At 42.7% G+C, this 13927-nt stretch overlaps 1 protein-coding gene across 2 annotated transcripts in view; it reads left to right on the top strand.

Moving 5' to 3' along the window:
- The first annotated feature begins 10892 nt into the window (after positions 1-10892).
- The window catches only part of FGD5 (FYVE, RhoGEF and PH domain containing 5), a 91128-nt gene continuing 88093 nt past the window's right edge, over positions 10893-13927 (top strand). Inside the window, exon 1 of one of the 2 annotated variants that reach the window (XM_015875279.2) lies at positions 10893-11089. In XM_015875279.2, the coding sequence (XP_015730765.1) occupies positions 11077-11089 (13 nt within the window). In that variant the 5' untranslated portion in view covers positions 10893-11076. The remainder of the gene's footprint in view (positions 11090-13927) is intronic. The other variant, XM_015875277.2, reaches the window with a different exon arrangement.

Genomic DNA, 13927 nt, shown 5'->3' with positions numbered 1-13927 from the left:
TCTTCCCCAAAATTCCTACATTTTTAAGCCATTTTTATACTATTTCCTTACTTTCAGGTGGAGCTTGAGTGACTGCAGTCGCTGTGCTTGTGCTTGTGTTGTGATTGGTGTAAAATTGCCTCACTTTGCTCGTAAAGGTATAGGCTAACATATTCAGAACTTTTGTTTAGTTGGGCAGGGGGCTCCAGTCCTGGAAGCAGTACTCCAGATAGGGCCTTATGAGGCCCACATAAAGAAGGACAATCACCTTCCTTGCCCTGCTGGCCACCCCTCTTTTGATGCAGCCCAGGATGCTGTTGGCTTCCCAGGCTCCAGGAGCACACTGCTGGCTCATTTTAAGTTTTTCATCTACCACGACCCTTAGCTCCTTGCAGGGCTGCTCTCAAGGAGCCCTTCTCCCAGACTGTATACATATCTGGAATTGCTCTGACCCAAGTGCAACACCATGCACTTGACTTCATTGAATCTCACTAGGTTTACATGGGCCCACCTTATATTTTTGTGTATGTCACTTTGGATGGTATTTCTTCCTTCTGCTGCACCAATTGCACCACTCGACTTGGTGTCATTTGCAAACTTGCTGAGGATGCATTCAATTCCATCATCTGTGTAGTTTATCAAGGTGTTAAAGAGTACTGGTCCCAAGACAGACCCCTGGGGAACACAATTCACCACTGACCTTGGCCTCCACCCGGACACGGAGCCATTTATCACAACCCTCTGGCTGCAATGTTCCAGCCAATTCCTTATCCATTGAAGCCCACCTGTTGAATCCACCTCTCTTCAATTTATAGATAAGGATGTGAAAAGCTTTGCAGAAGTCCAGGCAGATGACATCAGCTGCCCTCCCTTTGTCCACCGGTGCTGTTACTCCATCACAGAAGGTCGCCAGATGGGTCAGGCATGATCTGCTTTTGGTGAAGCCCTGCTGGCTGTCTCATGCCACCCACTTATACCCCATGTGCCTTAACATTGATTCCAGGAGGGTCCGTTCTATTATCTTCCCAGGCACAGAAGTGGTGCTCACTGGCCTGTAGTTCCTGAGCTCTTCCTTTCTTCCTTTCTTCCTTTCTTAAAAATGAATGATGTTTCCCTTTTTCCAGTCACCAGTGACTTTGCTTGACTGCTGTGACTTTTCAAATGTGACAGAGTGAAATGGTGCTGGGCAGAAATGCTTGGGAATGCATGGGAGTTTCCTGGTTATGCACTGAGTGGAGGGGATAGAGAAAATGATGACACTGTCTCCATAATAGGAAACGATTTAATGAATATATGAGAAGAGGGAGTAGGGAGATCCCAACTGCTTCATAGGAGTTATCAGTAATGAGGTCATGCCTCTCCTTATAAATCAAAACACTGACTGAAAAATTAAATAGCTTCTAATAATGTCACTTGAATAAACAGTGGCCTTTTTCTCTAATTGGATCAAAAGTGGTCTGTGAGATTTCTGACCCAACATTAGAGTTGTCATAAGTACTATTGTTCACTATATACAATTATTGTATCTTATCACTTCAGTCCTATTAATTATTGAGTCATATTAAAATTCCTTCAGCTGGACTTTCCTTTTCTTTATCACTAAAGATGTGAGGCTGGAATTGGCTTGTAGATAAGACAGACTGTAACTTCTGCCATACTATTTCCTTCTATGTCTACTCTGTCACTCAATAATGAATTCAGAATGTTTTTTATTTAACAACCCAGCTGCAAGAAAAAGCTCTAAATCAAGCCTTGCATTATTTCTGACTTAAAAAGCAACCATGATGCAAATTTATGAGAAGCCAAGTTTCGTTAGTTCCTGGGCTCAGATTACCAATAGAATATGAGCAGAACATATTCTTGCTTTACTTTGACAAAAAGTGTTGTACATTTCCTTCTTTATTTTGTGTACAGTTCTTTTCCCCCCAGAAGTGCTAAATATTTTTAAAAGATATTACTGAATTTAAAAGGATTGCATTCATTCAGAAATATTGCTTAGTTGGTAGTTATCTATAGAACAATGAACAAGTGCTCCAAATAAGTGAACTACTCACATTTTCTACAGAAATCCTTGTGAAGTCTGGACCTGGTGCTAAAATTAAGAATTGCAAGAATGAATATGAGTTTGTCTGTTGTGTTTGTTCTTCCCATCTGCCGTTATTGATAAAACCCTTGGGTCTCAACTAGAAGGCAAATTGATCCTATGTCTCCAGTCCTATGTAGACATCCCAAGCTAATCTTGGGCAGTCCCTTCTAATTCACCCTTTGGTTCTCTGTACAATATACCAACTGTTTAGGTGCACCTTTTACAGATGTTTGAGCATGGTGGGATGACAGAATTGAGTCTTTGGAGATCTTTCAAAACTTTGTGTGTGTGTTCCTATGATTACTGGGAACAGCTCCTGAGCTATAATGAGAACACGTTGGATATTCTCATCCTTGAACAGATGAAATGCTTCAGAATTGCTTGCTAGAAGCAAAACTATGCTAGGTAGAATGGAGAGATTTCAGTGCTCATGTTCCCGACAAAACCGTATCTGAGTGTGTTGGCTCCTTAAGGCATTTATACATCCCATATTACTTCCTGGCAAACTATAATCAGTATTGGTGGGGTTTCCTAACATAAAGACCAGTGTTCAAGAACAAGATGAAAAAATCGATTGCCTGGTTCAGTGAGAAGTGAATTAGCATTGTCAGAATTCCTCAGACCCTTCCTCACATGTGCTTCTACTTGATGAATGTTTGAATGCAGCCAGGCTGTGCAATAATAACCCATAAGCTGGGAGTCATTTGGCCTGTTCCAAATGTGGAACAACAACAACAGCAAAGTAGTCTTAGCTGTCTGCAAGAGAGACTAGAGGAACAAGAAGGGGGATGTTCAGTATAAGAGTAAAATGAAATTTTTGGCATTTCAGAATTTATCCATCCCAGTTTTGTCTCCCAGCAAATCTTTCTCCAGAAGGTATATATATATCATAAGGAGTTCATTTTCTAATTTGAGCAGTTGAGAAACATGTTTCTGTAATCTGATCACATAAGTTTTACATTACCTCTCCTCAAGCAGCACAACCTCAACATTTAAGGGAGTGGTTTAGGCCTTTCCCCCAAGAACAAGTCACAGAAACAGTGTTGAACTGGAAGCACTTTAGTAGCAGTCTTGTGTCTCATTATTTTTTTCCTTGTAACTTGTATTTTGCTTAAAACTTACTATTTCATCAATTTATCCAGTAAGGGACTGAGTGTGAACTTGCTTATCTGTTTTATGACCCAGATTGGTCAAATTAACAAGATAAATTGCCTGCCTCAACAGGTATTTTTTATGTATTTTTTATGTTTTTAATGTATTTTTATGTATTTTATATATTTTATGTATTTTTCTGTATTTTTTTTATTTTGTTTGCTTCTGTGCATATGATAATTACAGGAAGTTTAATTAGAAACTCTTCTGCTACAAGGCTTCTCTACCCACTTCTGGCAAAGGCATTAGGATGGCCTAGATTACATCAGACACAAGCTGTACATAAGACAAGTATATAACAGCTTCTCTGTGTGGTCAGCAACGTGGCAGTTCATTGTCCGTACAGACATTTATGAAATAATTAGCCTGGGTTTTGAAGGCAGCCATTCTGGGATGGACAGAATAGCTTGCTGGCAGGAAAACAAGGAATTCTCCCATTCAGCACTCTACTTTCAGTAACCAGTGAGAAAGGAGTTGAGTGCAGAGGAAGTGATAACTTCTGAATATTACTGTATCCTTCTACTTTTTTTTCTTTAACCTTAACAGTGGAAAATAAATACTCAAATATCCAAATGGATCAGTTTTGTGGGTGAAGCAGAGAGGGACATTTCTGTGGCTTTGTGTTTGCTGGGAAAAGGTACCTGGGAGGTAGAATTTGTGTCCAAAGCCAAAAATAAGAACAAGGACTTATCACTGTTTATGATCCTCAGCTATTGCACTTGTTTTTATTCTGAGGTGCATTTTAATCCCATCAGTTACAGAATGACGTGTATGTGCTTTTAAAAGAACCCGCCAGATTTGAACTTTAAAGCTGAATTTGCTGAAGTTAACGTTCATTTCAACAAGGCTTCTCTAGCAACGGTCCGTCATATATGCCAACTCACAAATATAAGTGTGCGTGGTCTTCTCCAGGACTACAAGGGAGAGCATTCAAACTATAAATGATTTTCTGAAATTTCCACATTAGACTTCTCAAGGAGGCCTGATTGTAAGAGCAAAAATACTCAATAAGCAAAGTACAAGATGTTTGGGTTTTGTTTGTTTGTTTGTTTTAAAAAAAGGACTGAATAATGTTAAGATAGACCCTGCATAACACCTGTGGAGGTGACAGTGTTGAAATTCTCAGTCACTCTTCCAAGAAGATGGAAAGTCAGTATCAGAAAATTGTTTCAGAGGCTGCTGACACAGGATCAAAACTTAGTCAGAATGAAAAGTGTGTACAAAAGCTTCCAGTGGATAGGATCATCATCTGCTAATTGACTTCCAGACCAATGAAGCAATGGCATGGGTGTAGGTTTGGTGGGAGCAATGATGTGCAGAGAGGGGTGTTCAAGCCTTCAGGGTAGGGTTATGGCTTGAAGTATGACCTCCCACTGTCATCTGTTATGGCACACCAGTGGTTAATAGGAGCTCTCTTTGTCTGGGGGTTGCTGTGGAAACTGTTCCTGTACCTCAGGAAGCAGGGACAAGAGAAGTTTCCTGTTTTGAAGAAGGTTTAATAACTGTTTTCCTCTAATCAAGGCAACAGATGCCTGGGCAGGAAATGGAGAATGCAGCTGCCAGCCCTGCTTTAGGTCAGTGGCTGCACTAATTAATGCTGGCTGGTTTTTGTAGCAGGACCCAGTGATAAGTGAGCTGTAGATGTGGGGCAGGGGCTTCAGGTAGAAGGGGCCTGGAGCAGGACAGACCTTGGAGCAAGACCAACGCAAATACAAATAAATACTAAGAGGAAATGGGTGTTTGGCCTCATCAGTATATGCATTTCTCACGTGCCACACTGAACCCAGAATACAGCCCTGATAAAATGTGGCATATCATTAATTGTTATGTTTCAGAACAATGTTCTGAGGTAACAGTAGTCATTGCTGCTGTAACTTTTTCTCTTGATGATGCACTGCTGAGGGAGACAAGTGTGCACTGAGGGTGTCAAGTGCATGGTCCCATCAAATGCAGGAAACCGGTCATCATTTCTTCAGCTTTTTTTTTGTTTTGTTTTCCAGATAGATTTTTATGAGAGTGTTTGCTGACCTCTAGGAGTGAAACTCAGTTCTGGCTTCACTGAAGCTAGAACTCCTGTTGACATTGTTTGTGCCAAGACTCAGCCTTTTGGACTCAGTGCCCAACTTTCTTTCAGTGACATCAGTTTTACACCTGCACAACATCTGACTCTTAGTGACACTGCTCCTGACTTGCATGTCGGTCTCGCTCTATTGGGGTCCTTCAGCTCCCATCTCACTATTTGATTCCTTGTGATGTTATTTCCCCTGGTGCTTTATGTAACAGCATCACAGAGGGGCTGAAACAATGGATGTAAACAAGGCTGAATGTAGCAGGTAAATCCATGCAAGGGTTTTTTAATTTTTTTTTTTAATTTTTTTTTTAAATACCCAAATATGGGTACCGTGTGCTTTTGACTGCATGATCAACATGTCTCATTGATTAAAGGTAGGTGTGTTTGGGGACACATCCCTTCTCAAGCGAAATCAAAGGAAGTTTTCCCTAGGTAAAACAAATAAAAATTGAGCAAATATTTGAGAACTCTGTGTCTGGGCAGTTGAGAAGCTCTCTCTACTATCCTTCCCTAAAGCATTATAAAGGGGTATGTATCCGTTATAATGTTATATGTTATATAATATAACATATTATATATGTTATATATATATGTTATATATATATAGGTTATATATGTTATATGTCATAACAAAATATGTTATGACTATGATCTGGGTTTTGTCAGATCATCAATGGTGATGAGCATTGCTGGACTGCCTCTGCCTGTCCCACAGTTTCCCAGATGGCACCATACCTACTAAAATACATGAGGAAATATCAAAATAGAACAAAATCTTGTGATTTCTCAGGCGACTAATACCAGATGAATGTAACGATTTCTAAGGTGATATCTGTTTCTGAACTTGTACCTAGAAGAAAGTCGGAAGCTTAGTTAGGTGCAATTTGCGGGGCAACCCCCCTCCTCCCAGTGCTGCATTCATAGTACGATGCCAGAAGTTTTCTTTTAATAAGGCCACTGTCACCAAAACAATACAGACCCCTATAGAAAAGAGAAAGCAAAGTGAAAGATGATGAAAAATGCTCAGAAATACTGCTTATAATAAAGTTGTAGACTTCATCTTGAGGAACATTCCTATGTAATAACATTAAAAGGCTGAAAAATAATAATTAGGATGTATCCAGAACTTCATTAAGATGGCAAGTAGAGTGCTGGTTTATGTTTCAGTGATTTTAAAAAATAAGATTCTAACATTCTAGATAGCTCTGATATACTTTAGCACATAAATGTATGGAGTAGCACTGCTTAAAATGGATTAACTACTTGCACAGATTTAGGCACATACTTAAATTACCTGCTTGATCGGGACATACAAGCTCATACAGTTCACCTGAGTTTAGAACGTCATCAAAAACTAAATAGATATTTGTATTATATTATGAAGGAAATTCTTTCTGAAGTCATTACTAAAATTCAGAGTCATTTTTTAAAAAGATGTTTCATTTGTTTCACTATTTGAGTAATGGAAATAGATGTGTTGATTTCACTTCTAGTCAATTAAGTCATTATGTAAGTTCCTCTGTGCTGGACCCTGCCTGCTGAAAGGGATATTTTCTGTTGTGTAGCCTCTTCAGTACTCTTCCTTTCAATAGATGCTTGCAAAAGAAGTATTTCTTCCTTGGGCTGCAGAAGTTTAATCTGACCCTTCAGCATCTCCTGGATATATTCACATCCATTCACTTTTCAATTCTTCTACTTTCAATATAGATCATTTCTGTCAAATTTCAAGCAGGTGTTACATGGCAGTTATTTGCATTTAGGTGTAGAGGTTCTAATGCTTTTCATCATGCTAGTACAAGACACCTCAAATTGTCTTCTAGACTGACAATGAAGAGAACATAAGTCTTTTGCTTAGTAAATGCATTTTAGGTTTCTTTGAAAGATAGTGATCACTGCATAGATGTCTGTTTCTTTATCTCTGTTGCACCCAAATTGTAGCTTAGTTGCCCATCAAGGATGGTGTCCAGAATTACTCTGATCTGCTCAAGGGTACATTTCTTGGTGTACAGTGCAGTGTCTCTTAGCAGAGTACGTGTTGCATTTTTAACCAACACAAACCAATTCAAAGTTCAGACGAATCAGGTCTGATTGAGAAAGAGGAGTCAGTGAGTCCGGAAGGTACTCAGGCCCCTGGCCCTTTGTGGAAGAAGTCGGATTTGAGGACAGACAGCAACTTATGAGAAACACTCAGCTCTTCCAAGTGCTGTGTCACAGAACTAACAATTGGCAATGCTTGCTCTCAGCCAGGCTCTGAGCTACTGACATAACACCAGAAGCAGGAGTTGCCACCTTGTTATTAGGTCCCAGCTCAGGAGTGAGGAAAAAAAATGTAATTAATTGCTCCAGGAAGTGGAGAAATGGTAGTTCAGATCACAAACTAAGAAGCGTCTTCGTTCTTTGCCCTATAGCAGACCAGAAAATGATTTTGAGTGAAGTATATTAGAAACAGCACAAGAACTATAAGACCACGTGGTTTATTTGCTTAGTTTATTTTCCCTTTTTTTCCTCCAAAGGCTCTGTTTTGTTATTAATACCTAACCAACATTTATCCATTATGTATCTAGCTCCAGATATGAGAAAACTATTACTTATACTGTGTTTCTCAGGTTCTCAGGAGAATCCCTAAAATTCTATGGCTCACATTCTTATTTCTTCTATTAAAAACATGTTTTCTTTCCTTCCTGCTGTCCCCTAACCCAAAGCATTATTATTTTCCTCATATATAACTGAGAAGCTGTTCTCCTGGAAAACATACTTTAAGTCAATGTTTTCCAAATCATCTGTACTGTGACTTTTTTTTTTTTTTTTCCTACTTGTGGTTTCTTTTCCATTGTTTCATATAAACTCTCTCCCATACATTGTAACAACATAAAACTGTATTCCTGAAACTGCTTCAGATAATACTTTCTGTTGACATTAGTTACTTGTACTGACTGATACAGGCATCAGTGCTGCAGGTGGCAGGAGTAAATGAGGGACCAATCCATGAAAGTGGGGGAAGGTCATATGACTGTTGTCTATAAGTGGGCCAGGAAAATCCATTTCATTTCACATAAGTGGACGTGCACAAGGTGTGCTACACTATGAAGGCATGAAGACACAGGCAACGTCCATCCTCTTTTCCAGCTCATAGACTAGGGTTCCTACTATGAATTTATGTACATCCCAAACCATACGGGATTTCAAATTCTTGCTCAGAAGTCATAGAATTATAGAGTACCCTGAGTTGGAAGGGATCCATAAGAATCAGAGTCCAACTCCTGACTCCATGTGGGACCACCCAAAAATTAGATCCATATGTCTGAGGTCATTGTCCAGACACTTCTTGAATTCTGGCGAGCTTGGTGTTATGGCCACTTCCATGGGGAGGCTGTTCCAGCACCCAAACACCCTCCTGGTGAAGAACCATTTCCTCATATTCAGCCCAACCCTGTTCTGCCAAGCTCCATGCTGTTCCATCTGGATCTATCAGTGTAAGCAGAGAGAAGAGATCAGTGTCCCCTCTCTGCCTGCCTCTCTGCTCCCTCTCATCAGGAAGCCATAGGCCACCATGAGGTCTCCCTTCAATATCCTCCTCTCTGGGCTGAACAAACAAAGGGACTTCAGCCACTCCTCAAATATCTTCCCCTCTAGACCCTGCACGATCTTTGTAGCCCTCCTTTGGACACTCTCTAATAACTTTATGTCCTGTTTTTTTTTTGTTTTTTTTTTTTAATTGTTGTTGTTTGTTTTGTTTGTTTTTGTTTTTGTTGTTGTTTTGTTTTGGTTTTTTTACTGTGGCACACAAAATGGCGCACAGTGTCTGAGGTGAGGCTGCACCAGTGCTGTGCAGAGCAAGATGCATTCTTCAACCAGCTAACAACGTGCCCCACAATATGGCTGGTCCTCCTGGCTGCCTGGCTATGCTGTTGACTCACATTCAACTTGTTTTTGAGCAAGACCTCCAAATCCCTTTCAGTGAGGCTGCTTTCCAGCATTTAATCCCTCAGACTGTATGTATTTGTAACCAGGGATGCCCCTTCCTGGATGTAGAGTCTGGTGTTTGCTCTTGTTAAACTTCATGCAGTTGGTGATTGCCCAGTTCTTTGTCTAGATTTCTCTGCAAGGCCTTTCTACCTTCAACAGAGACAACAACTCCTTCTAATTTAGTAGTCAGCAAACTGCTTGAAACAGCTTGCTCTCCTATATCCAAGTCATTTATGAAAATGTTAAAGAGAATTGCCCCCAAAATGGATCCCTGGGAAATTCCACTAGTGACTGGTGTAGCATTACAAGCAGGATCCCCTAGACGTCAGAACCAGTCATCCCTGGATACCAGTCACAAGCCTTGGCTATACTATAGAACATCTGTCAGCAGAATGACAATAGTACTTTGCAGAGCTACCATCTACTGCCTGGGGCAGTAGTCCTGATTTTTGTGGAATGCAAGAAGTCAAGGCAGGACCTTTTATAGTTTCATGCACACACTAGCCTGGGCACTCCAGGCAGGCATACTTTGATGGCATACAGGGCTCAGGGATAGCCCCAAGCACCCATTCTGACATGTGGGGGAATGGTTCTTCCCTGAGAAAGGAAGAAAACTCTAGTTTTCCTGGGTTTTCTCTACCAGGGGAGATAAATTTGGGATGTTATACTTTCTTGTGTGAGCAATTACAGCACCAGTAGGAAGGGCAGCAGGGCTATATCAAGCCCTTATTGAGAGCAGAGGAGCAATCCAGCATTTTTGGGGGTTACCACTGCTTACCAGGGAGAAGTGGCCAGGCACAGCACGACTGTTAACTTCACTGAGCCGGAAGCTGTTTTATGGGAGAGGGAAAAATGACAACCGCCTGGTGCCGTCTGAAACTGCTCTGGTGAGTGACGGACAATGGCTCCGCTGCTCCTTCAGCGGCAGGTGCTGCCGGCTCTGCAGGGGTGCTCTTCAGCCCGGATAAAACCTCCGCGCCAAGGCCGGATTGGATAATTTGGGGGCGGCTTCTCCGAGCCTTCTTCCCCCGGTTTTCCGAGGCGGGGACAGTCCTGTCCCATGGGGAACCGAGGGAGGGGAATGGGGGAGTCAGAGGGAAAGTAAAAACAGATGGGAGGAAAAAGCTGACGAAGGGAGGGGGGGAGGGGGATAAGGATGGATGGATGGATGGATGGATGGATGGATGGATGGATGGATGGATGGATGGATGGATGGGAGGAAGGGAGCTAATGGAGAGAGGGAAGTGGGGAGATGGGAGGGTGAGAAGTAAGGGGGGAAAAAAAGGAAGGAGAGTGAAAAAGAGGAGGGAAAATGGACGAAGGGGTGTACAAAGAAGGACTGAGGGAAATGGAAAGGGGTGGGGAACACCAATTTGAGGAGAGGGGAGGGCAAAAGAAGGGGGAGGCGAGAGAAGAGGACAACCCGCTGCGTCTTTGAATTTCTGCGCTCTCCGGCATCAGCTCCGCGTTTCTTGCCCCCGCCCGCACCCCGCGTAATTCAGGGGCTCGTCCCGCCGCAGCGGATGGCCCTGCCCGGCCTACCCCCACGCGCTGCCTGCCGTGCGGGGCGCCGCCGCCGGCCGCCGCCCCTCGAAGGGCCGCGCGCGGGGCAGGGCGGAGGCGCGCCGCGGCGCTGACCGCCCCCGAGCCGGCAGTCCTGCCTGCCCAGCCCGCCGCGCCGGGTCCAGCTGCCCCGCCCGCGCTCCCATGCCCCCAGAGGGGCTCTAGCACCGGGCGCGTTCGGAAGGAGCGAGGGCGGTTGCGGCCCCGGGACCATGTTCTGAGCGCCCGGGGCAGCCAGCGAGGGAAGTTGCGGTGGAAGATGAGCAACACCGGTAAGTGCGCGGCTCTTCAGGCACTGCTCTCCGTGTCCAGGCATCTTTTCCCTGGGGCCGGGCATCCTTCCTGGTACTGGGACCCTCCTTCCTTTGGGCTGTCACGGCCGGCTAGACGGAATTCTTCTTGGGCCCTGCCTCCGGGATGGCACCCCCCGGGCAGGCACCCCGCGTCCGGTGCCGGCCCTCCCCTTCTGGGTTACCCCCTCCTCCGGTTACCCACGAAAGGCGGCGCGCCCCGGGCCGCGGGTGCCCCCTCACCGGCTCCGCCAGAATGGCCACGAGCCGTGGAGGGGCTGAGGGCTCGTGAGGGCTGTGCTTGCTAAGGGAAGTGGCGCTGCACCTCGGACTCGCTCAGTTCTTCACAATGCCTGTAGGAAATTTTCTGCAGCTTTCCTTTGGAAAGTGGATTTTGGGGAGGTATTGGTTGGTTGATTTTTTTTTATTTATTTTTTTACGTTTGTTTGCTTGTTCTGGTGGATTTATTTTTGTACAGTTTTCCCTCTTAGGCAAACCCAGTCCTTTCCACCTTCCTCTTAATTGTCAGGATGGAAATTCCATCATTCCCGGATGGAAACTGGGAGGGTGAGAGACAGGATCAGAAGGGAACTGCTAAATACAAGACCTTCAACAGGTCAACATTAAAATAAATCACTAGAAGACTGGGGCAAGCTTTAAATTCTCCAGTAACTGTTTCTGGTTTTCAGGGATGAGGCGTGTGTGTAAAAAATCTTACAATCTAGGAAACCATTACTGCTAACTCTAGAACTTGTTAGAAAAATCTAACATTGTGTAGAGGTAAAGATGGAAAGAAATAGTCTCTTTTGCTTTAATCCCAAGTTGTTTCACCATGTTTCCTTGTTCCAAGGAGTGAATATTTCTGGGCACTTCACTTGCATAGATATAACCTAAGGTCCAGAGATATCACTGCTAGGTGCTTTACCTTAACAATGTTGTGTGTTGGGAAGCTGTGAATCACTGTTTGCCAAAGCACAGGAATACAGTACTAGAAAGGATCATTTAGGCTCAAATTCAGTCCTCTGCAGTTGTACCAGTATGTCATACTGCTGCTCTGAGTTTATATAGAAAGACTCTTGCTCCTCTTTGAGTGAGGAGTGGGACACCCTCCTATCTGAAAGGTGGTGACTTTTCTGTTGTTTCCTGATCCTGTCTGGACTGAACTCATCCCAGGAAGATGAACTCATTTGTCAGTTAAGTAAGCCAGCCAAAATGGTTTTAGCCATGATGCTCCAACTGCTCTTTCTCCATCTCTCTGTTATATTAAAAAAAGCAGCTCTCATCTAGTCTGATCTCAGTGAGCACGAATGCAAGGAATATCAGATTGTTCAGTTGTAAACTGAAATTTTATTAGCAGTTTTCTTTCTTTGGAGCACAGTGCTGAATGTTATTACCTTCATTACTAAAAGCAATATCTATTGTTACAGATCACAAGGTCACATTATCGTTGTATCGTTGTATCAAATTATGTCTTAAATCATTTTAGGTAGCTTTCCTGCTATTCCTTCAGGAAGCTGAGAACCTCTTATTCTGCCCAGTCGTAGTTTCCTAACCAGATTCATGGCCATTTATTCTTGGGATTACATTGTCCCTTCCCTTAAAATAGTTCTTTTCCTCCTCTGGTGTTTACCTCCAGGTTGTATTTATAGAGAGTGTTCATATCCCTTCTCAGCCTTTGTTTTGTACATTCACACAATGCAAGGAATGTCTCTCCCATCAGTGCAAAGCAGAACTTCCTACTGAATCTGAAGTGTTTATTAACTGGCAGAACTCAGGGATTGGTGCTGGTGAGCTCTGTATTATAGTAACACAGAACACAGAGTAAGCAGAGACATATGTGAGGGCATATAAGGCAGCTTTGATCTCACAGAAGCTGAAATAAAAGTGAACAGAAAACAGGAAGGGAGGCATAGATTACCCCCAGAGATGCAAAACTGATATGAAACGAAAGATGAAGCAATCCAGCAAGGTCACAGGAAATCTGTAGTAACAGAGACAAGAGAGACCCCCATCTCACAGCCTTGCCTACAGAACTTTCCAGGGTCTCAGTACCAATTTGTTTCCTAGGTGCTGAATAGATGCTGCCCAAAGGAAGAACGTTCAGATGTTTGACTTGAGATTGTTCAGAGGCATGAGCAGGCTAGATATTCTTTCAGCTGCTACTGAAGCTGATATAGGAAAAACTGCTATAGGAAAAACTGCTGTATGTACCCGTAGAAAAAAAATCTTGACTTCTTCTGTTCTCAGGAAGCAGTATATAAAACAAGTGAATATAAGCTGTCTGCTGTAGTATGAGCTTCATACTGTGAAATCACAGCCAACTGGAAACATAACTAATGCTTACACTAAAAAGAAAGATATGCTAGTATCTTAGAATCAAAATAATGTACATGTGGGGTTTTTCACAGACAGCACTCACATCCGAACTAAGACCTGTGTGTACAGTCTGCTTAGAGACAGTGAAAATGCTAGAGAATTTGTGAATTTGCAGGACTGAGAAATTTGGTGCTGAAATTCATCCTTTTGTGATTATATTGTCTTTATATTTTTCCCTTTCTCCAGTAGTTTCTCTGTGTGATGTTATGCTACTGTATTGTATTTACAGATGGCTGTGATAAAATTGTATGGTAAGAAAAAATTTGTAAACTATTGACCTGACATTTCAGTCATAAAGTATTGAATCATAGAGAATGGATTCCAATAACAGTATAGCACAGCATTTTATTTCTGATGGGCGGAATGTGTTCTGACAGGCCAGCTGTTAGTATTTCTGTTAGGATTTGTAAGGAGACAAAATTCCCATGGGATGGTTGTTACTGA

The sequence above is a fragment of the Coturnix japonica genome, chromosome 12 (genome assembly GCF_001577835.2).
Source record: "Coturnix japonica isolate 7356 chromosome 12, Coturnix japonica 2.1, whole genome shotgun sequence".
Lineage (NCBI taxonomy): Eukaryota > Metazoa > Chordata > Aves > Galliformes > Phasianidae > Coturnix > Coturnix japonica.
The sequence above is the reverse complement of the archived record's forward strand: the minus strand, read 5'-3'. Positions and strand labels throughout refer to the sequence as shown.